We start from the raw sequence: 24,397 nt of genomic DNA, 5'->3' as shown, positions 1-24,397 counted from the left end.
TGCAGAAGAAGATATTCCTGCAATGAACAGATTACTGCAAAAAGCTTGTAAATGTATCTGATTGCTACATATTGACTTTCAAATAATTAGATTACAATACTATAGTACATTACTATGCATAGTACATACTATTAAACTTATGATAAAACAATGAACCTTAATAAAAATTTATTATATTTCATTTAAAAATGCTTGAAATTACAGTATGTTTAATATTGGGCACTAAATATTCCAAACAAAGTGTGGCAGATTCTGAACTTTATTTAAATGCTTTAAATGCTTCTGTGTATAATTTTGATACACATAGTTAGTTATTTTGTTGCGTAAGCACTTAAATACCTCATTTGTGAAAGAGGGGTTGGACACAAGTAATGAAGTGTATAACTGTGTATAAATCAAGCTAAAATTAACTAAAATGTCCAGCATAACAAGAGAACAACTTCAAGTTCAGCAATTTCAATGCTGTATCGAGTGTCCATCAGTGATAGGTCATCTGGTAGACCACATACTGTATCATGACTTTTAACTAAGACAGATTTTAACTAACTGTAATGGACCTAATTGTAGGGCAGAAGAGTTTTCTCACTACAGAACACCACTGAGGTACTGTAGCCTGATGTGACAGCACTATTTTAATCAAATCCTGGGACCTCATATGTTGCCTTTCCCGTAGGCTCATCCTGATGTAATGAACTTCTAAATCAGCAACATATTTTCACGTACTGTTTTATTAACAATAATTTTCTTGCAAGGTGAGAATGTGACAGTCACTGTATGTATTGGGTGTCCTGCTCGCCATAACTGAAGCCCATTGTAAGATGAGCTGGGATAAAATGTAGCATCTGTGACTCAGGGAAAAGGTTCATACTTATCCAAGCTATCTGTGAGGAATGGGAAAGAATTCCACAAGACATCACCTGCAAGCTGTTATAATACATGCTCAGATGTACAGTACAGCTTGTATTACTTCTAATTCTGACCATACCATCTACCAGCTTGTAACATACACAATAGATCTTCTCTTGACCAACTAATTCATTTACCCATGTTTGCATACTTACATCAGAATGGTAGGAGGAATCAGTCCCTAGCAATAGTTCTAAATCTGGCCATGGTCTTAGGTTTTGCTGTTGCTCCAGATCTTGCTCCTTGTCTACTGAGAGCTTCAGGTCATAAATGGGTTTGGAGTGGAAGGGCAGCAGCTGAGGGTCCTTACCAAAGGATGTCAGCTTGACTGAATCAGAAAAGGTAATCCAAAATTACACATCTTACTGTTACATATTAATTAGGAATTTGTTTCAATTTTTGTAACTTATTTCTTTGCTTTCTTACCTATTGTTTGTTCTAATTCATGGAGTAATTCTTGTATTTTTAGAGAAAAGTCACCAAGGGAGGGCTGAACAGACATAGTTACCATTGGTCTTTGAGCACTGAAAAAAAAGACACATACAAAAACTGCTCTTAGTAAACAGTTGCAATAAATTGTATTTTACAGAATGTCAAAATCTGTTATTCTACAACAATGAGATCAATGTTGATTACAATACTTCTGAAAAGAAACATGACAAAAATACTTTTAATGACCAAAACTAAGAGAGTACTGTATATGGCTTCAAGAAAATTATACACAGAAGGATGAACTGTACATTAAGAGCTTCACATACAAGGAAAAGCATTTGGTGAAACCTGTGCTTATTAAATTATCAAAAGTACATACCATCTTGTAATACACTCTTCAATATCTATCCGTTCTTCATCACCTGTTTCTTCAGAATTTTCAAGACCATTCAAATCTAATTGAGAAATTGTTGATACCAGTGTTATTCATGACATGTCTATCACTGTTCTTACATTCCCTTTATGATACATATCGCCTACTGCTGATTGCTAAATTGATGCTTTTACCTTAGGAAATATTTTAAAACAATGCTTCAGAACATTTATAAAGACTTTCAAAGAACAATCCCATCATTGCAATTATACATACAGTACTCATTTGAATCACAGCATGACTATCTAAGAGATTAAAAAGGATTGAATAAATATGGTATTTGCTTGTTTAACTTTTTAATTATTTAACTATTTGCAGATTGTTAACCATAAAAACTCAAGAACAATACAACTATTCTACTTTCTTATAAAAATTGAATTGATTTCAGTATATTTATGATTTTCAGATATATTTTGCTATCACTTTCTCACACAAAGCCAAATATTTAAATGTTTAATTCAAAATCACATTTCCATCTTTTCACTACTGCTGTTTTTTCATTTTTCAGAAGACATACTTTCAGTTTTAGATGGTGCACCAATAGTACCATCAGGTAATACAGTAGCTGAGACTTTTGTATGCAAGTTGTGGTCATCTTTATGGACTTCAGTCTCACTGAGGATGGTGAGCACAAGATTAACTTCAAAGACTGCCTCAGACACCAGCTCCAGCTGCTGATTTTTCTTAATATCTGCCAAAACCTATAGACAATATAGACATTAAAATCAGACAGTCAAACTGTATTAATGTTGTTATTGTTTATTAATACTCTAGTAAATGTAATGGCAGAGAGATGATTTCCTACACAATTTTAATTCTATGGTTAGGATAACAGATGGAGATAAAACAGTGCTAACATTTTGCCATTTTGCTGAATTTGCTTAATTTGAAGTTACTTTTAAGTGCTTATCACATGGTACTGTATGCTCAATATTATGTTCTGTACATCAGCCTTGCACAAAAGGAAAAAATAATAATTCTGAATTTTGCAACTCAAGCAGCAAAGGCTTGCACCTACAATACTGCACAGTTCAACACTGAACCATATTTTCAGGATAAAGAGTTTAGACTGGCTTTGTCAATTGCCCTCTGTAACTGGAATTCCAAAAGTTGAAGATCCCAATTGGATGAGAGTGCTGAGGTCAGGCAGTCTAGATTTAGTCAGCAGCAAAGCAGCAGCCTGTAAGGAATCCCTAATGAAGAGGTATACGGATCCTATGCAGACGCAGGGGCAGGTAGATATCGAAACGGGCATACAATCCGAAACGCCAGGCAAGATCGTGGTTGAAAGGTAGTTCGAAATCCAGGAGATGCGAAGAGAGGCGTACAATCCAAATCAGTAGGCGAGGTACAAGGTCGAGGGGCAAAAGGGTAGTTCACTAACCGGGAGAAGTATAGGAAGTGAAGTACAAACAAAGGACGGGGTAGACATCTCTAAGAGAAAACTCAATACCGAGTAGCGGGAAGCGGATTTGGATGGTTTAAATAGTGTTGAGTGCCACATGGTAGAGCATGTGCTGATGGATTAACACGTGCAACGGTGCTTGTTATTATTAACCCACTGCTGGTACTGATTAGTTCTCTTGTGGGTTGATCTCCGCTGGCTGGCGGTCGTGACACAGCCCCTCTGACTTCCTTTGTGCCTGCTTTAACTGTTATCTCATCACTTCATCAATCTACGTATCTAGGGAATTATGAGGCTCACACTTTGAAAACATAGGAGAGGCCTTGGAGAGTGTATGATTCAGAGGAAAATCTAAATACTTCTCCAGATGATCCCTCCTGAGTTGGCCAACAAATGCTAATTCCAAATTTCAGGAATATACTGTGTATAAATAACTGGAAAACCCAAATGAAAAACAGAAGTCATATCAGGAAATTACTGCTTCCAGACAGATTTATGAGTCTGAATAATTTTAAAATAATTTTAAAATATTCTGAAAATCAGGCATCTCATATTTAAAGACATCTAGAGGCAGCATTAAAACCTCCTATAGTAAGTTTTCCGTTAGCACTTCCAAATCATTAAATACTTCGTTTGACAAGAGCCTTTTACAGTTCAGGAATCACAAAAATATCCAAATAATGACAACTTTTTCTAATGTTTTTGGTACAATAATTTCATTATATTATCTATAATGGTCTCAAACATTTGCAATGTGTTATGTACAGCAATTTAAATTAAGCGGTGTAAGTAATTACCTCATCAATATGATTAAAAGTTTTTGGTTCACTTGACTGTATTTTATCTGGTGCATCCAAATGAGTACATAGCTCTTTGCCATTGTTACCCATTTCTAGATCTTGACTTGAAATGTTGGCATTTGTTTTCCTGCCAAGAAAAGAAGATTTAACAATTTAAAATGTTCACAACAAACGTGTAACAAACATCTGACAGATACATTTTCAGGAAACTTCTAATATCACTGACACTGCAGTCTCATTTTCAGATTTTCACAAATATTTTATTTATATAGAACACATCATTAAATAGTAGCCATCCACAAGTAATATATGCTAAAATTTAAAATGACAGGAATTTTGCAAAGGAAGACACTTATGGTAACATCATCTCACGAAGCTAACATTCTTAAACTGAAAATATTGTTAAAACGTGTACATAACAATTAGTGACAATGGATGATTAGGCATACATTACATCCTAAAATGGATGCTTTCTATAATAGCAACTCCTGAAAATGAAATAATGTATAAAGTCTAAACACTATCTGTCTATAATTTAAAATACATAACACTCTTACCCTGAGTCTTTTTTTAGTTTGCCATCTGCTAGTTCATTATTGTAAGAGGCATTGAGAAAATCCAAAAGAAGGTGAACTGCTGTTTTCACTAAACGGCAAAGCATCTCCTCAAAGATCTTATCCACCAGTTTCAGGAACCTGTCAAACCTATTTAGAATACTGCGCCACTCAGCGATCTTTGCATACAAGGGTCTATCCTCTGGGTCCATGGACGCAGGCAGAAACAGCCTCTGGGCACCTTCTATTTCTGCCACCTTCCAGAATAAAAAGATGGAAACATGCAAAGATTTTCAGAATTAACATTCCATACCACAAGAAAGCTACAGCAGGTGTTCCAAGATAATAGTGATTATACATACAGTATAAAAGGGCCTTTATAAAATAACTCACTTTAAATATAAAATTGTAGTAAAACGTTTTCTTTCTTCTTTTTTCAGTATGGAATAAACCTATTACTTGTTCCTTTGCAGCCTACGCATGCTGACGCAGCTACCCACCTGAACTCAAATAAATATTGCTTTCATTGAAAAAAGGAGGTTTTGAAAAGTAAAACGGCAGCTATTCTTTTTGGGAGTGTATTTAAGGTAAAGTATTGTCCAAAGAAAGGAACATTACCTTCAGGAAAGACAGTCTAATCAGTTCAGTAACTTTGTCATGAAGACTTTCAAGCTGACTGAGTGCATATTTACGCTGAAGAGCCTGCACTTCACAAAACTTCTGAAGGGAATACGTACATGATCTATCCAGCTACAATGAATAAACAAAAGTGGTCAGTGAATAGAGTGTAAAACTGTAGACAGACTGTACACAACATACTTTCAACTGCTTTTGTATTGTTCAGTTTCAATGATATTGATTACAAGCTGGCAAACCTTTTTAATGCATTTCATTTTGTTTGATTTATGACACTTTATTATGTGAAAATGTTAAATTCATGGTGGATTTTATTAATAGTGAGAAAATATTTAAAATAAATGCATACATTTAATGAATTTAGGAAAAAACATAAAGTGTTAATTGTGCATCAGCATTAGTGATCATTATTTGCCTTTGAATAATTTGACATACTGTATGAGAACAATAGAGGGAATTCTGAATTTAGCTGAAAAAGGGTACTTTGATATGAATAATGTTCAATTGCAAAAAATTGAAATTTACTACACTATGACAAAATCAAAACAGTTTTTTTCCTCTCTGTTATGTCCAAAGTTCTCTTTATGGAAGTATACAATAAAAAATACTGTGCACTTGCCTTTACAAATACAATGACTTTGTCTCCATATCCAAGCCCTCCGCTACTGCTGCTGGCAGCCTCACATAATTCTTTTATGTCGATCAAACACCTCTGAAGAATTTCGTCGGCAAAAAACAGTTCTTTGGCCAACAGTATCCTAAAAAAGTTAACATCAACTTCAAATTAATGTAACTTATATCAAGAACAAGAACATATAATTGTATATAACTCTGTGGTTGATGTTTTTCATCAATGATTAAAAGCTCTTAATTAAAAATGCATCATATACTGTATAAATGTCTGTATGAACACTGAGCTTGGGAACAATTATTGAACATATTAAAAATCCAGGGAAGTGTATTTAAAACTGAGAACAGAAGGTAATAATACACCACGTTTTCCAAGATAAACATGTGGTTGAATACAACAGGACATACTGTACTATTGTACTTTAACACAGATTTGGAACATGGATTACATAAAAAGGAATGATTGGTCAGTTCATTTCTTCTGTGACGCATATATAGTAGTTAACAACTTGCACAAATCTTTTAAAATAATAACTTTAAAACTAATATTGTAAAGTGATTTACAGTGCTGAGAAAAAGTTTATGAACACCTTAGGATTTTCACATATTTGAAACCTAAAATGTTATTAGATCTCAATCTAAGTCCTAATAATTATTGTTAACTTAATTAAACAAATTACACAAAACATGATCAACATTTATTTAACCCTAAATGCTGCAAAATTCAATAAGCTTGTGTGGCAAACCACATTATATGAACCTTTAGACCAAGTAATGGTGGCACACCCCTGAGCAGCAAAACGCTTGGGGTTCACTAACCTTTTCTCCGCAATGCCAAGTGTCTTAGAATTCACAATACAGTATGTACTGAAGATTAATGCACATTTGTGTTATGAATTTGTTTAAGTTATTATAAATCAAATACAAAAAACTAAATAAATTCAATTATAAGGAATAAAGTTTCAAATGCACACATGCAATGTCATCAAAGTTAATAAAATGATTGTCGGTCAAACAATTTGTTTAACTTAAGTTGCAATTGATTTAATCTTAAATTCCAGTAAAGCACATCACTATTAAAATGTTTAATATGTTACACAACATACTTGTAGCTGCTTGCTTTGGATTTCCGAACATTGATTTTCCAGGCTGTAAAAGCTTTCCAGATTCTGAAGAAGAGCAGACGTATGATTAAAGAAATAAGATCAGCCACATCAGGATCTTCTAAAAGGTCAAGGTTAAATAAAAGTCAAAGAATAACCACATATCCTGTTCAGAAATAAGAAATTTAGCAAATATACAATATACACTTAAATAAACAGCAACCAAAGAGCAAACGTTTGCATCAAAAGAACTGAAAGAAACAAAGGTACTGTATATGCCTTTTATTGTACTCCATAGGATTTCATTGTTTTTGAAAAAAGTCTAATTTTCATTTAGCTGCATTTTTGTCTATCCCCCTGAAAACCATACATTGTCACACCCAGTACACTCAGAGGGCGCTCTACTTTCCTCCTGTTCCTAGTTCCCTGTGATTATTCTTGTCCTTCTGGTGTGTCTTGTTGTGTAGCCTATTTATTTCCTGCTTCTGCTCTGCTACTCGCTCAGCATTGACGTTCGGATGTCCTGAAACCCGCCTAGCACCAGGTCGCCCCACATCCGCTACCTGAGGGCATAGATTTCTATACGGTATTTCCTGAACAGCTGAGCCTGGGCTAACCCCCGTCCCGCCACTACGCATAGGGTCTTTTCGCTCTCCTGTCATTCCACGGTTCGTCCTTTCCGACATCCGTGACATAAATACTGTAGGAATTACCATAGTTAATCAACCCTGTTCATCACTACAACCTTATAAAGTAAAGAGGCAATAATATCCTAGCCAGCTGCCACGGTGATGCTTCAATATTTCACCTCTCTTACAGGGACTGTGAGTCAGGCAAAGATATAGCCCACATTTTAAACAGCATTACTGAGACACTGAGACAGTCCTTCGGTATTAACCTGTAAAGATTGCAATCAAAAATATGTGGGAGGTTCAATTTTTTACTATTTATTTCTGTTTGCTTATTAACATATTAATTATAATTAAAATGTGAAGAGCATTTCACAAAACTAAAATCAACAAGAGGTCTGTTGTTAATACAATGCATGTTTATTCTTAATCGTTTAAATTTAATTTGCTACAGATACTATATTTAACAAATAAACCCCTCATTAGTATTAAGAGAAATCTAGCAAGATCCTACCCTGAAAACAACAATTCACCACTCCTTCGTTTGATCTCTCTTGTGTGCAAATAATTCATAATTATTTCTTCACTTAGAATATTAATTATGCAATGCTAATTGTTCATCCTTTTGAAGTATGACATTATGAAAGGTTGTTGCATACCAGTCAAAGCTTTCAAAGTCAGCTTATTATCATCACTGACTGGTGCTCAACCCATAGTTACAATGTACTGTACTGTATACTGTAAACACATACAGTATACTTTGTGACATTGCTTTCAACCAACCTGAACTTTGTAAATAATGGTAATTGGAAGATCTTGTTGAACATCTTTCTCTCAGACAGCCATTCCAACACAGGTGTAATTTCACACTTTTCTAAGGCTGACACCTAAAAAACAAAACAATTACACTGGCATTCTTTTCTTCCCCCCAGTAAACAGCTATTTTTGTATTCTCATTTAGTTGTAAAACATCAAACAATTTAGTTAATTTCAGTTTCTCTGGTCATATTTAAAGATAATTGCAGGTAATTTGACTGTTAATATTATTAATATCTTAATATCTTATTTATCATTTAGTGTTATCATTTAGTGTTCAATTCAAAGGGTAGGATGGTGGTGAAGTGGTTAGTATTGCTGCCTGGCAGAGCTAGAGTGCAATCTGTGTGGAGTTTTTATGTTCTCCTTGTGTTTGCGTGGATTTTCTCCAGTCTCATGCCACAGTCCAAAGACCTACTGGTAGGTTAATCAGCTTAAAATTGTCAAATTGGCCCTGGTGCAAGAGCATGTGTGTTTATGCCTGTATGTTCCCTGTGATGAACTGGCATCCTGTCCAGGGTGCATCCCATCTTAAACCTGTTATTCCAGCTTTCCTGCAACCCCATACGGGTTAAAGAAGGGTTGTTCAATACAAATAAACAGAAGTGTGTATCTGTGATTTAAAAATCCTTGTCTAGTGCTATTGTCAGATTACTTTCATCTAGTAGCCATACCAATGCACAGTATAATTAATACTCATATCCTTCTAAATGCTTACATTTAAATGTTTAGTGTTCACAGCGCTATGCAGACTTGAACTTAACAATACATTAATATTATCTTCTTAAATAATGTAAGTCACTGTGTTTGTTCTGGCAAATGTCCATAGAAGAGTGATACTGAAAATGGCTTTGTAAAACTGTTTCATTGGAGCATCTATCTACATTTAAGTTATAAGGTGCTCTTAATTAACAAAAGAATAACAGAAGGGAATAAAATAAAAAATAAAAAATATTATGGATTCCAAGTGATCATTTGATGTTTTTGAGGTATTACTGTAAATCATTATATTCATTACATCATTAATCATTACATTTATTACATTTCTAAGATTCCAGGTCAGTTTATTTCAGTCCTGTCCCTTGCTATCATAAAGAACTATGTTTATGTAAGCATTCTAATTACAGAATTAGGGAAATAATCGATTAAAGAACATCAAACAAAATAAAAAATGAAAAGAACAACAAAAATAATACTTTCAGGAATTTAATTTGGATGTTCAGATACAATATGATATATACAGTAAATATCATTGTATTTTATGCCAGTCTAAAAATAATATACTGATTTAAACAGGTCATAAAGGAAGGTGAAAGTTACTGGGATAGATTTTATTTACATTTTCCTTTGAAGGCCTTTGTGCCTCTCTAGTGGCTTTGTGAATTATGAGTTAATAGGCCTAGTGAGATCAGGCTTGATTTACACATCAAAACTTTGATGCAACTTTAATGTGGGTAGCAGTTCTATGAACCTAATATCATGTAGCACTTACCTTGACAATGTAAGAGGCACTTACAGTCCAGTACTGCATGCTCTGCTTGGCTGTATGAGCAGAAACAACCTGGAGGTCATATGGATTATACCGAGCCTTTGGATCATTTCTGTTTCTCAGCAGGCAGTATATATATTCCCCTTTGTCATCTGTTTTCTGTTCTGTCTATTGAAGAATACAAATTTTGAATAGTTTTACTTAAGACCTACAGTATTTCTAGTGTCTATGTATTTCTTTATTACAAATAATCAAATGCATTACATGTAAATATATAATACCTTTTCAACCTTATTTTTGAATTATGAGACCATGTACTTCACTTGATTACAAATGAAAAAACTACTAAACACTGTACACAAAAAAATGAATAAGAACAAAACACACCTCGTTTGCATTTTTTGAGTCTGTTGATGCCCCTGAACTGTTCTTTTCAAGAAACTCAGTGCACCAGCCTAGCTTTTCTCTGAGCTTTAAAATACAGTTCAGAACACAGTCGTCCTCTGGTTCTATTAACACAACAATTGAAAAAAAAAACAACCAAATAATAAAAAATGTATAAATAATACAAACAAATAGGAAACAAGCACTTTTCAGTAAGTTTTAGTATCTAGTTTTTTGTATTTCTCTGCTAAACAAAAATGGAAACATTCAGCAGGAGTATAAACAAGTTTAAAACAGGAAAATCACAAGTGAAATGTTTAACAACAAAAGGAAAGTACTGTATGTGAAAATTTGCAATGCAATGTAGTTGACAAAGAAATACGTTCATTATTGTAGACCACATTTTTACTTTATTAACATGACACTGAGTATTTGACACTGTGAGTCTCCCTTTCCACACAATCCTTTGTCATCCTTTTGCCCACTGGGCCCTTGCCTGTTGTTGTAACAACATAAAAAACCGAAAATGAAATGAAGCCACTCCCTTTGTTTTGTAGCAACTAATTGATTTAAACATACTGTATAATCCAGTGTTTTTTTTCAAAGAGCTATTCCATTACTTTTACCATCATGGCTGGGTAGGTTGTTCCATATTCCCACAACCTCTTTGTGAAAGGAAATGTTTCTTCTTCTCTGTTGTAAATGCACTTCCTCTTAGCTTACAAAAAGAATGCTAAATGCTGAACAGCTACAAAATTACAATCAAATTTCCAAAGATCAAACAGATAACTTTAATAATCAAGAACTGGTTATAGTCCCTTATTAATACTGAAGATAAAAATAAGCATTATTTCTTCTGAATAGTTGCAAATACAAATCCATCAATTTTCTAGCCACTTCTTCCAATTCGGGGTCATGGCATAGCTGGAGGCTATCCGGTAAGAAACCGCTACACAGCAGATTAAAATCTGAGATGGGGCTCCTGTCCATCAGAGTCCATAGGGCAGACAGACACAAACATACTTACACCAGGGCCAATTTTCCCTGAAGCCAACTAGTATGTTTTTGGTAAGGAAACCAGAGCACCTGGACGAAATCGACACAAACACAGGGAGAACATACAAACTCCACAGAAACAGCGTCCCTGGTCTAACCACTGCACCATCATTTTGCCCAATTTTCAAATCATAATACAGACATATCATATACTGTAACTACTATACCTGTTTCATCATACCATACATCTTTGACCATGTCTCCCTTATAATTCCATGTTGGCTGTTTTAAGGAAGCTTGATGAATCTGTTTTTTTGGCAGAGCAGTCTTCTCTGCATCAAGTCGCCGTCCATGAGCTTGCTTCAAACTACAGTTACTATTACCTGCAATAATCAAGGCATTGTTAAACTTCTGCTTTGCTAGGTATTCTTTCTACTTTTATATCTTAAATAATATTGCCAATTAAAAGTTTACTCACTTAAAAAATCTCCACTTTTTGGAAAAAATGTATTATTTTTGTCTTGGTTTAAAAGCATCCTTTTCATAATAATTCCAATCTGTGTTCTATACACACATGCATTTAGAGGCATTATAAACAAAACAAATGAGTATTGGAACCAATAGCAGTTGTTCTCAAACAAATTCATATTGAAGGCTTTTTAGAGGTATATACTTTATACTTTTTTTCAGTATAAATGTTATGCATACTGTATCAAGAGCTGACTGCATTTTATATAAAGATAGTATGCTAAACTAATTTTCAAGGCAAATAAAGTTCGAGGGTAAACAGTGTGCTAAGCACTATATGTATAAAGACCACACATCAAAGTAAAGAAGTTTTATTTCATATTCATAGCAGTCTTTATATTGAGATTAGTATTCACATACTGTATTACAGTAATAACTATCACTATTGTGACTCCCAACATGTTAAACATTTTGGACATATCATTAGTCTCTGTTTTAAGGTTATTTGGTGCTAGAGATATCTAAACAAATTATTTTTTTAACTTTAAAGGGCAGTCTATTATAAAAAGTGAACTTACATTCCTGTAGATTAGTGGAAGATTGCAGCTGAGCATGTGGCATCAATTTTGGCAATAAATGTTTCTCATGAAAAGTCTTCTCTGATACTGGGTTTTCATCCAGCAGTTGGTTTACTTGACTGCCATGAGACCTTAGTGAGTTAAACATTTTGGAATCATTTTTACATCCCTGTTTTCTAAGAAAGAAAATAAAATCATCTCCTCAAAATCGAAAATAAAAAAATCAAAATTTGCCTTATTGTGTCATGCTTCCTAATAATTAAAATTATAATAGGCAACACTAATCCCCACTAATTCCACCCAGGTGGACAATGTTGGACAAAAAAAATGATACAGCACAAAGGCCAGTTACAGTGGGTCCACTTTCACACACATCTATTTTTGCAAAACCCAAAAAAAGTCGTGTGCACATTTAGTAAAACAGACCTGGGTCCTATATGTTCTTTAAGTTGTGAAATGCACGATGATTTGGCTATAGATAAAGAATAATACACTTAATTCTAATCAAATATACCATATTTCAGTGCTTATCAAAATAATATACATTGCAAAAAGCTCATCTAAACTGAAAACAATACCCTTTTCATTCTCAGTAAGGAACGATGAGTCACCAACCTTGAAATAATTAAGACCATAACTTACAGATAAAAATAAGTTGTATTATTTTCCTCTTGATTATGTTTCCACCACACATCTTTCCTGTGCATTACAGTATGAATCTTGTCCAAGGTCTTTTCATCTGTCTGTCTTTGTCTTGCTGAATAGGATGAACGGTTCTAGTCACAAAATAGTTGAAACTATGTTAATAAAAGCTTAGAATTTTTAGAATTAATTGCATATAAATATTGTATTCATTGAAGTCTTAATACATGGTTACTGAGTAAAGATGTGGGCTAAGAATTTTCACTAGACAGTTTTCTTGCTTTATTTCAATGATGCTTTTAATTTTATAGTATATGACTCTTGGTACAGGACAGTATTGTTTATCTTTAATGGATCAGAAGCAAAAATCAGTTGGAAACCATTATTATTATTGCATTTTTAAGTTTTATATTTGATTCAACATATTCAGTGAACGCTACATATAACTTAATTGTTTTTTCAAAAAACAAATAAGATTTGTCTTTGTGTAAAGAAATAATAACAAAAAAACTTGATAACAAGCTTTTTAATCTCAGTCCCTTCTTCTCTTCCCTTCTTAATTTCGCATATCCACATCCACACTAATTATTTGTTCTAGTGAGGCCCTAAACCTACTGTAACAAACAAATGTGTCTGTACATTTGCCATAGCCCTACATTTTCCTTTTGAGCAAACTGTGGAAATCCCTCACTTTTTAGTTACTAAATCAGATGGACAATTTCACTACAATCACATGAAAGTAATTATCAGTTTGTGTAAATTTCCCTTTTAAAAATGATTTAATAACTTATTCAGATAGCTATTCTTAGACTACCTACCTTTGGAACTTGACTCAAATGATGATTATTAATGGAATGCATTCTCCTCTGACCCTGAACCATCTGAAGCATCTCAGAGGTCTCAGGCTTAGCAAACAGCTGGGATGAGATGTGATCCTTTTGTTTCATTCTACACCTTTCTTGCTCTTTACTCAGCTGGTTTCCATCCTGGTTAAAATAGAAACAATTGTGTACCTTTTTCTGAGCCAACAAAACAGACACAAAATATGATAAACAGGACTCATCAGATCTTTAACATCATCTTGTTTCCAAAACACTTGGGGATATAACAGAAGAAGACATAATATTTTTATGACTGGGTTTCAGTCATGATGTGGACATGCCTTAGTTTTCTGGAACTGGAAACACTTTCATGATTTACACAAACAAGTGGAGAACAAAACCAAGACATTCTATTAACTGAAATGATCTCTAACCTTGCTGGTTTCCTCGATGCAGCTCTAGATGTTAGCATAACAATGAGCCCATCCAAGTTGTCAAATAATAAACAATACAACTGTTGGCTGTTAAGGAAAAGTTTTCAGATTTACCTTAGCATAATTTAAAAAATTCACAGGAAAGACTCTATTAACAGACTCAAATTAAAAGAATGTGTATTGAACAATTTGGAATTTAAGAGGTCCACTCATCCATTATCATTAAACTGCTTATCATAGTGAGAATAGTTCGAAGCCAATCATACTGTAGAAACACAAAACAATATATTTGGGTGTTCATCCCCTTAATAGGGATCCCAATCCATTGCAAAGTAACAAAACTATTTTTTCCACAGTACATTGCGGAAGATCAGTGTTTGTTTTAGCAGCATTTTCTGCTTAAAAGCAAAACATTCATGTTCAGCACTCATTCTGCAGATGCTCTAGAACAATCAAGTTAAGATGCTACAGTACATGCACAACACCTAGAGACAAAGCAATTGGAGATACTCAAGCTTGCATAGTGTATAGCATACCCACAGTACATAAAAAACTGAAAGTAACACACCGCAACATTTTAAATTAGAATCTTATGTACAGCATAATAAAACTAAGGGCATCTAGTACTACACTGTATATAGAATAAAAGTATTCAAATTTTAACTTATCTACAGTAGCAACTTTTTTTGCTCTTCTCAAAGATTCTCTGAACATCTTTGTTAAGGCACCTTGTGTTTGGAAAATGTAAAGTTAGGGCATAGAAAAAATTACATAAATATCTCAAACACATACAGTTACAATAATACAGTAATAATCTATCGCTACAGTATATTTTTTTTCATATATTACACAAAAATTTTACAATAATTTGACTAGAAATGTGTCATTTTTTGTCAGGGAATTTTTACATCCACTGTCACAAAAAGTCAATAGCACAAAAGCAGGGAAACAAAATGGGGCCCCCCTGTATCAACTATTTATTATACTATAGTTATATTAATTGTTGTATATAGGATGTAGTGCTACTTATGATTTCCAGACACTTGTTCAGTTATGAATCATGCATGTGCTCCATAGAGGATTACTGTTTCTGAAATCTGTCATCCTGGACTACTGTATGGATAAAAAGTGTATGTATTTTGAAATATTCATGAGCATGTAGGCTATTATCTTTCATTATTATTCATGCTTTGAATGTAGGCAAATTTTGAGGGCTAACTTTTACTGTCATCTGACTTCAAAGAAACAGAATTTTCCCACAGCTTTATTCAGACAAATAACACTTGATTATAAATTGATGACAATCTCAGTGAAAAAAGCTAATTATAAGTTTCTTGATTCCCATGCACCATAAAACTATGTTACAATGATTCTTTATCATGGCCTTTAAAGTTAAAACCTTAGGATTAATTTTAATAATTTCAATGGAATTAAGTGATCTGTATGGGGTATGTGGAAATATACAGTATCCATCCATTTTTTATCCAATACAGGGGTATGCCAGAGCATAACCTGGAAAGGTGGGATACACCCTGGATGGGACGCCAATCCATCGCAGGGCACACACAGACACACACACTGACACTAAGGTCAATTTGTTTTACAGAAGACAATTAATCTACCACTACATCTTTGGATTGTGGGAAGAAACTGGAATGCCTGGAGGAAATCCACAGGAACACAGGGAGAACATACTGTATGACCCCAGGAATTAAACCCAAGGTCCTAGCATGGCAAGGCAGCAATGCTAACTACTGCGTCATGCCTAGAAATAAATTTTATTTATGGCCCTGCACTAAAGCAAATAATAGATAATATAAATAGAGCTTATTTTGATTATATAAAGAATACTGTACAATTGCTGTATTGCCATGTTCCAGGAGCAGTTCATTTTAGAACCTGGATTTTATGCCATTACAGGACTTGGAACATTCTAATAAGTTAAGTACTGAATTAATTTGTAATTGCTTAATTAACCAAGGTGTTGCAGATTAGTTTAATAATTGAAAATTAGATAAGCAAGAGCAAAGACTTAGAGAAACACCGTGTGTAACCATGCAACATGGTTAACTGCCCCTTGGTAAAGGTCAATAACAGGAATATGTCCACCAATGAATGCTTTAAAATCCACTGGAAAACAAAACACAGTTCTGTGTAATAAGTATCAAAATGTCACAAAATAAACAGATGCAATCTGCACAAATAACATGTATGTTAAAAAAGTGTCTATGATGGTATTCTGTTTATATCAAGGACAAATGTTGACAAATTGTTTTAAGTTCTGAAAATACTGTATTGTAAGACATAAATTAGGGTTCAAAGCAACAAATTACAGTATAACATAGGCTTAACATTTTCTACTGGAAAAATAGAACTGTATATACAGTACAAATACTGTATGTAAGCCCTATGATGCATACTGTACATTAAGTGTATTATTTTTATGTCTCTGTTATTGTTCTCAGTAAGGAGTCAAAGTACCTCAATAAAAGACTAAAAATTATTTATTAGATTACTACTTCAGATTTTACTACAGATATTTTCAAATGTATTTTATATTATTTTACACCTGTAATAAAAACATTACTAAAAAACATTCTAAATGTTTTTAATGCTTTAGTCTTCATACTAAAACATAAAAAAACCCAACAAAACACAAATGCCAAGGAGTGACAATTAACTTGGTCTGCAGTAAAAAAGGCAAAATTATAAAATTGATGCTTTTATAATTGTCAATGTTGCACTGCAGTACATGGAGGGGAAGGACAATTGCTATTTCCTACCCTTGTTTTCGTAGCAACAACGACAACATAATAATAATAATAATAATAATAATTTGTTTTTACGTATACACAGTACATTATTAATAACATACCATTTATATTAAATTGAAAACTGTACAAAATTGTAAATATGAACTGGGAGTGGGGTGGTGGAGGGGAGGGATCTAGCTCCACTCCCAGACAAAACGTTGAATTTCTACCATAGAAATAAAAACAATTACACATTCATTCATGTAAGATTTTTGAAAAGTTATACTGAAAGTCTTAACTATACTAAAAGTCAGAAAATGTTCTCTCTCCTATGTTATCCACTGTACTATTGCACTACATAGCAAAATATTCTGTCTTAAACTGTCCCAGTGTTATACACTAAGACAGAAAGCCTCAAGAGGAGGTTAATGAAATACAACATGAATCCAAAAACTACTGCAGGGCCTAAGGGGAGCAAAAATAAAAGAGCAGGAACGTCTGGACTGAAATGAAAGGATTTCTTTTTAGTGTCTCTTCATTTTAAATATAATAAAAATACTTTTGTGATCAAACTCTGCATTTTACTGAAATCATTCTTCAGTCATACTTTAAAGCATATAGTGGAATCTGGCAATGAAAAAGTATAAAACACTATAACAACCAAATCCTCAAATTAAACCCCTCCCTGTGTGTATTCCTTGGTTTCAGGATGCAGAGGAGTACCACAAGAAACGTCCGACCTTAAACCTGCTTGTCGAAAGTCAGGAGACAGAGCACTATAAAACCTTTTAAAATTAAAAATGGAAAGGTGTGCTCGCTAACAAAAATAAAAAAAAGATGCACGTTTACAATTCAAGTCTCATCAATGAGAGAAAAGAATGAATTCATACTTTTCAGTCCACAAAATTAAGCCATTTCATTTATTTTTAATTTCTTTTTTTTTTTTATAGATATGAAAACATGGCTTGGATGTGTGCTCCAGTGAAAGCAATGAGTAGTCATGCCCACAAAGGAGAATAATACCTAATTTCTGCAGAGTATAGCATAGCCAGGAGCACACAGCAGTTCCTATATACACACACACACGTCCACTTGCTTAATGCCAGCCCTCCGTCAGGCACAGTCCGAAACTAGAGGGATTGGCACAAAACAAACAAAGTCCAGCAATAATAAATAACTATTGTCCTGCCAGTCGCTGTGCCACCAATGTCTTTGGGTGATGCCCTAAATCGCTGCCAGCCACAAATAATATTTGGAATTTATGGTATTATGCCAGGTGGTATATATTTATGCCTCCAAACAGTTAGGCAGCCACTAGATCTAGTAGGAGAGGCAGCCTTCTTATCTGGGTGTTTACAAAACATTAGGTCCATAAGGGTGCATAGCTTAATAATAATGATAATAATAATAATAATTAATTAATTAATATTAATAAATAAAATAATTAATAATAATTCCTTACACTTATACAGTATATAATTTTTTGGACACATCACAGAGCACACATACATAGACACTTTAGACACGAATTAACCCAACCTGGACGTTTTGTACAGTATGCATGAAGAAACGTAAGCAAATGTAAGAATGTGAATACAAGAGACCATGTAAACTCCACGTGGATGGTGCCCAAAACCAGAATTTAAGTTCTGTCCCATGAGCTGTGAGGCAGTCACACTGATTCATATGTTATCTGAATAAGAGTTTTATGCTAAGGGAAAACAAAACCTTAAACCAAAACTACAGTATATAGTCTATGACAAATTTAAAATGAAACATTCGCCCTATACACTGTATGATACTGTTAAAGAGAAACGTAGACTACGTCGTCATTATAAAAGTGTTCACTTGTTTTTGAACGCACTCTGCTACTTTATTTCTTTGTTTCAAATGTTTACTAACTTTCTATAGATACAGTACAAGAGTTATGTTACCTTTTGTAGATGGTAACAATGGTTATTTCCATTACAGCATCGTTTAGGAAGGGATAAACAAAAGTTTTGAGCAGACGAATTACTTATAATATGAGTCATATACTCGTAGCAGAAGCACTTAGTGTAAGCAATCATAGTCATGAAGAAAACGCGGTGACAAAGTGTTTTTTGTCTTCTATTTGAAATTTTAAATTTCACAATATTTAGCATTTCACAATAACCTAAGCCTGTTACCAATAATTGTGGTGCAACTACACATATGTTGGATAATTTCAGCAACACGCCTAACAAAATAATTTATAAAACAGAAAGAGGCGAAACATATGCATGCGTTTAAAGTCGTTTACTCACCATGTCGAGAAAACTAACTTTTGTTGGGCCAGGAAGACGGAGTGAACATTTTCTGTAGTAGTCAGTAGAAAAAGTTATGCTCTTAGTATCCTTTTAATTTATGACAAGCAGCACGCCTTCGTGAATTTTGCTATGTCATATCTGTTTGCACTATTCTATTTTTTTCCCCAACGTAAAACACGAGTTAGAGTGTTCAAAGTGCTCACTCTTTAAGCGTCTAATAGTCACTATGGAAACCACAGAAACGAATATAGCAGCTTCACCACGGAAGAGCCTCCAGAACAGGACTAGTTGCCAAAACAGAGGGATATACTGTATGTAATAGCCTTAAGGAAAACCTTTAACTTATTTCCAAAAGTACAACTGTCAAATGTACACAGTGTTACTGTTAGGTAATTGTAACCTAAGGCATTGAGAACACAGACACAGTAAAAGAAACCTATCATGTGTTTTGAAACATTAATTACTGTAAATTGCTTGATAAACTCAACCATATATTAATTTAAACATAAAATGTTTAACTATAACAGACATAACTGACGTGGAAAATATGATACTAAGTAAGGATTAATGTTGTCGATTCTTATTTTAACATTCTATTTCGTCAATGAGCATTGAACAGTTTCATATCCTCGACAGGGAAGGGCCAGGATATGAGCAGAAATATCAGAAATAGAGGAAAACTGCATATTCCAATCTGGGAAAGTGTCAATAGAAAAGTTATAGTTAACCAATTATAAATAGTATTTCATTTTATTTCTAAAAAAGTGCTTTTTTTCTTTTCAAGGTAACATGGTTAGGTATTATATTGCTAAATATGTTTTCCGAGGTTGCTGTGAAGAGCAAAAAAAAAACAACATAATTTCAGATAGTATATCTAATAAATAAAATTCTAACCTTTGTTCGGGAGGCACAGTGGCACAGTAGTTAGCATGTTTGCCTTACAGTGCTGGAGATCTGAGTTCAATTCCTGAGGTGCTGTCTATGTGGAGTTTGTACTGTATGTTTTCACCCAGTTTGTATGGGTTTCTTTTGGGTGCTCTGTTTTCTGTACATTCCAAAGGTATACTGGTAGGTTAAACTTTCTTCTGGGAAAATTGACACTGGTTTGAATGCGTGGATGTTTATGTCTGTGTGTGCCCTGAGATGGACTGACATCCTATCCATGGTGTACCCTGCCTTGAGCCCGTTGCTTGCCAGAATAGGCTCCAGCTCCCCTGGGATCCTGGATAAAGAGGTTAGGAAATAGATGAATGGATAACTTTTGTCTAGACCTGTCATACAGAAAACTGCTTGAAGAGCATTTCTGACTGGTAAATATGGCATCTGTCATTGGGTTCTGAGAAACGATTATTCTGCTCTTACTGTTCTTGCTCATGCATTAGCCTGCTGTTCTTCAAAAAAATTTCTACACTGTATGTGGTTTATTTCACCTCATGTCCCCTTGGCTTTTGTAACAGACTTTAGATAGCAGATCAGTTCAACCAGCAAAACCTGTGCAGTGAAGTGGAATGACCCACTCACTGCCACTTTCTTAATGAGAAAGAAACCAGTTGAAAGAAATACTGTATATGACTGCAAGAAATGAGTCATTACCTTACAAAAAAGGGTCAGAATTTGGACTGAAAAACAACAAAATGTTTGCTTACTCTCAAAGCTGAGGAAAAGAGACCCAGGCTACCATATACAGTAGATAACTTTAACAAATTAGATAACTTGCAAATCACAATTAAACCAGATAGAGGTCAGTGTGCAAAGTAAATCTGTTTTATTTTCTTCACGATGCTCTGGGAGACCTTTCTCTCTCTGGCCATCGACCAGAGGGTACTCTCAGCAAGGCAGAAGGATACAGTAAGAATTATACAGCCTGAATGGAGGAGCACCTAATAGAGATTGACTTTGAGATTCTGCTTACTAAATCAATCAGGATGGCAGCAATTTTAGAATAGTCGAGCAACCCGTCACTCATCTGGGTGAGACAGGTTGTGTGCTGGTGGCTCTCAGGTCTCGGTGGTCAGCTGTCTTTCTCAAAGTTGCTAGCAAGATGAGCTCCTTCCTCCCTTTGTGTCTCCTAGCAACCTAAGTAGAAAAGAACCCCAACTCAGTCAGAGCCGCATGAATTAAGTGACAGAGACCTTAGCATGAAACAAAGCCTTAACAAAATGTAATTTTCTCTGCTTCCTAGCCTATGTCAGCAGCTCACTGTGTATAAAGACTATGTCGCTATTTGCTATTTACTTCACTTTATAGAATTTAAAAATGACAGATGGAAGACATACAACTGCAGAGACAAAGGTGGACTAAATATACAGTATTCAGCATTGGAGCACTGGGGTCCCTATTTAAAAATGGGAAGATATCTTGTTGAGTTTGTAATCCTCTGGACATTAATTGCACAAAGCTTCAATACTTGGGAATTTGACCTCAAGCTGAGGCGTGACTGGTAAAAACCTTTGAAAGTCCACACCAACTACAAAGACCTTTGTAGTTGATATGCTGAAAATACAGTTCCTTCCAAAAATAGTCGGACTCTTTTTATACTGTTCAGGTGGGTAGCTGCGTCAGCATGCGTAGGCTGCAAAGGAACAAGTAATAGGTTTATTCCATGCTGAAAAAAAGAAGAAAGAGAACACAACGTTTCGGCCGTGGAGCCTTCTTCAGGTGTCACACCTGAAGAAGGCTCCACGGCCGAAACGTTGTGTTCTCTTTCTTCTTTTTTTCAGCATGGAATAAACCTATTACTTGTTCCTCTTTTTATACTGTTCTATTTTGTCAAATCACAAAATCGTACATTCACATTTTTAATTTAAATTTGTATTTAAAAACTGAATGGTCAAATTGAAGACTTCTGAGGGTATGACATGTTATATAAATGTCAGCGAAAAAGAGATGCATAACTGCAGGTCTTATTAGGTACAGTACTGTACACTGACATGGTGCAATCTTTGCCCAGTTTTCTTTGCAGACTTGCTCAATGTCCATCAGGTTGTTTCGGGATTGTTGGTAGACAGGAATTTTCACATCATGCCACAGATAATCTATTCTATTGGATGCAATTCAGGACTTTAACTGGGCCTCTTATCTTGTATTGTCCTCACTTTCTTATTCTTAAACCACTATAGTGTAGATTTGGTCTTGTACTTGAGATCATCGTCTTGTTGAAAGATGAATTTGAGTCCTAGTTTTAGCTCTTTTATTGAACCTTTATTGAATCTTTAACATTCACTGTGGTATCCTGGTTTGGTAACTTCAAAACATGCAATAAAAACAGACTTAGTAGGATAGTGAAGGTAGCCAGTAAAGTTATTGATATACAATATCTATAGTCGGCAGACATCTATTAAAAGAAGAAGTGAAGAAAGCCAATGTAATAATTGATTGTCATAGCCACCCTTGCACAGTAAAATTAATGACTGATTTAGAATACCTAGATTTACAATAAGTGCACCAGAACTAAATTATATTTAATTCTCACATCTATTAACCTGCTCGATTTGTACTCATTTCATAATTGATTAATTGTTATACTGTATTTTATTTTCATCATGTATGTTTGGTATCTATTTCACTTACTGATGATCCACCTTTTTATTTATCTGTTTTGGACTGTGAGAATCATTTAAAACTTCTGGCTTTTTTTTTCTCTTATGCACGACTGTTTTTTTATTTGTTGATGGATTCATGTTGTGTTGAATGCATTTTGTATTTTGCATAAATTTTTACCTGTGTGCAAAGGAAATTTCCCATCTGGGAGCATAAGGAAAGTAAGTACTGTGAGTAAGTCTGAAGCTGTTTTTTCTCTAAGATTGACTACTTTGTTCCATCTAGGTTATCTTGAGTCTTGAGCTTCCCAGTCACATTTTATTATTCAATTTTTCAGTCCTGGAATTTATGTACCACTTTAGAGGACAGATTCACAAATGTCATACCATACAGCCCCCACAGGCATTGAAGCTATGATCATCCACCATCTGCATCTCCTCCATTGGTTTAGTCATGTCATCCAGATGTCAAACTCCTGGACCACATATTCTCAAAGACAACACATTCTCAACCTCTGAGAGTGTTTAGTGATCCTGTGTTGACCTAAGAAGACACATTGGGGTTCAAGGTAGATAATTATCCTCTCTTGCAAGGGACAGTCAATTAATGTATATTAATGAAGCAATTTGAATGGAATACAAGAACAAAACAACCATGCCACACCCAGGATTTGATCGCACAACCTTCCAGTTATGTTTAATTGTAAATTTTCCCATTTACACTCCTGTCATATAATTTTAGTGTGTTCTCTGCACTTGGCAGTACAGACTACATTTTTCAATTATTTGTTCATTTCAATCAGAATCAGACAATATTGGAAAATAACACTAAAACCTATTTTAGTCTAACAGTGATGGCAAACCATTCCTTAATTTAAGTCTTTAGGCCATGTTTGTTATTACCCACTGAAAATCAATAAAGGAAGCTGAAATAATCAAATTACAATGCACATCAGAATTATTAATTCCTTAGTAAGAATCCAGATAACACACATTCCTATGAATGTTATTTTTAGGAGTCACATCGTTCACTCTGTTCCTATTAGAATTCTGTTTGTGACCTCTGTGGCCTGTTTTTAGCTATTGTGCTATTTATTGCCTTTCTTTTGTACTGCATGAATATTTGGTGCTTTTACAGACTAGTAATGTACTACATGTTTGGATGCATGTAGCATGTACCTTTACTTGAATTAAGAGACCCATAAGGCTTGTTTTTCCCATTCTAGCCTTGTGAGTAAGTAACCTCTAGCTGTGAAAAGAATTGAACTGTTTGACCTACAGTATGGTGTTTATTGGGACATAATTAACCTTTGAAGTAAAAAAAAATCAATAAATGAAGCTGAATTTCCCAAGAGATATTGATTGCCATAGGATGACAAGGAGGACTCGAAATGGAGATCTAGATCCTATTTGGAATAAATCATAGATAATGCTCAATGATGTACATTATACTCTCCTGTTATTCTGTGATATTCATCTTTGTACACCTTGTCTTTTGGTGGTTTTTCTTTTGTTCTGAAATATGGTAAATCAATCAATTCATTCAATTGATTATCAATAGTAATAATAATAATAATAGTAATAATAATAATAATAGTAATATTATGCAACTCCAATTACAATGGCCCGGATATTTTTTGTTATATTACTGCCTTAGTCTG

General features: G+C 34.2%; 1 protein-coding gene across 1 annotated transcript in view; it reads right to left on the bottom strand.

Moving 5' to 3' along the window:
* The window catches only part of LOC148839412 (dynein axonemal heavy chain 6-like), a 132,053-nt gene extending 108,861 nt beyond the window's left edge, over positions 1-23,192 (bottom strand). The window contains exons 1-17 of the mRNA XM_088935888.1: positions 23,124-23,192; positions 13,720-13,887; positions 12,902-13,035; positions 12,260-12,390; positions 11,441-11,596; positions 10,221-10,342; positions 9,837-10,001; positions 8,312-8,415; positions 6,903-6,965; positions 5,786-5,924; positions 5,149-5,280; positions 4,534-4,787; positions 3,974-4,103; positions 2,310-2,472; positions 1,718-1,793; positions 1,333-1,430; positions 1,062-1,234 (exon numbers count right to left, since the gene is read on the bottom strand). Coding sequence (XP_088792014.1) covers positions 1,062-1,234; positions 1,333-1,430; positions 1,718-1,793; positions 2,310-2,472; positions 3,974-4,103; positions 4,534-4,787; positions 5,149-5,280; positions 5,786-5,924; positions 6,903-6,965; positions 8,312-8,415; positions 9,837-10,001; positions 10,221-10,342; positions 11,441-11,596; positions 12,260-12,390; positions 12,902-13,035; positions 13,720-13,887; positions 23,124-23,192 — 2,277 coding nt within the window. The remainder of the gene's footprint in view (positions 1-1,061; positions 1,235-1,332; positions 1,431-1,717; positions 1,794-2,309; positions 2,473-3,973; positions 4,104-4,533; positions 4,788-5,148; positions 5,281-5,785; positions 5,925-6,902; positions 6,966-8,311; positions 8,416-9,836; positions 10,002-10,220; positions 10,343-11,440; positions 11,597-12,259; positions 12,391-12,901; positions 13,036-13,719; positions 13,888-23,123) is intronic.
* Positions 23,193-24,397: the final 1,205 nt, after the last annotated feature.

Source organism: Atractosteus spatula, chromosome 2 (genome assembly GCF_055471065.1).
Source record: "Atractosteus spatula isolate fAtrSpa1 chromosome 2, fAtrSpa1.hap1, whole genome shotgun sequence".
NCBI classification, from domain to species: Eukaryota; Metazoa; Chordata; class Actinopteri; order Semionotiformes; family Lepisosteidae; genus Atractosteus; species Atractosteus spatula.
The sequence above is the reverse complement of the archived record's forward strand: the minus strand, read 5'-3'. Positions and strand labels throughout refer to the sequence as shown.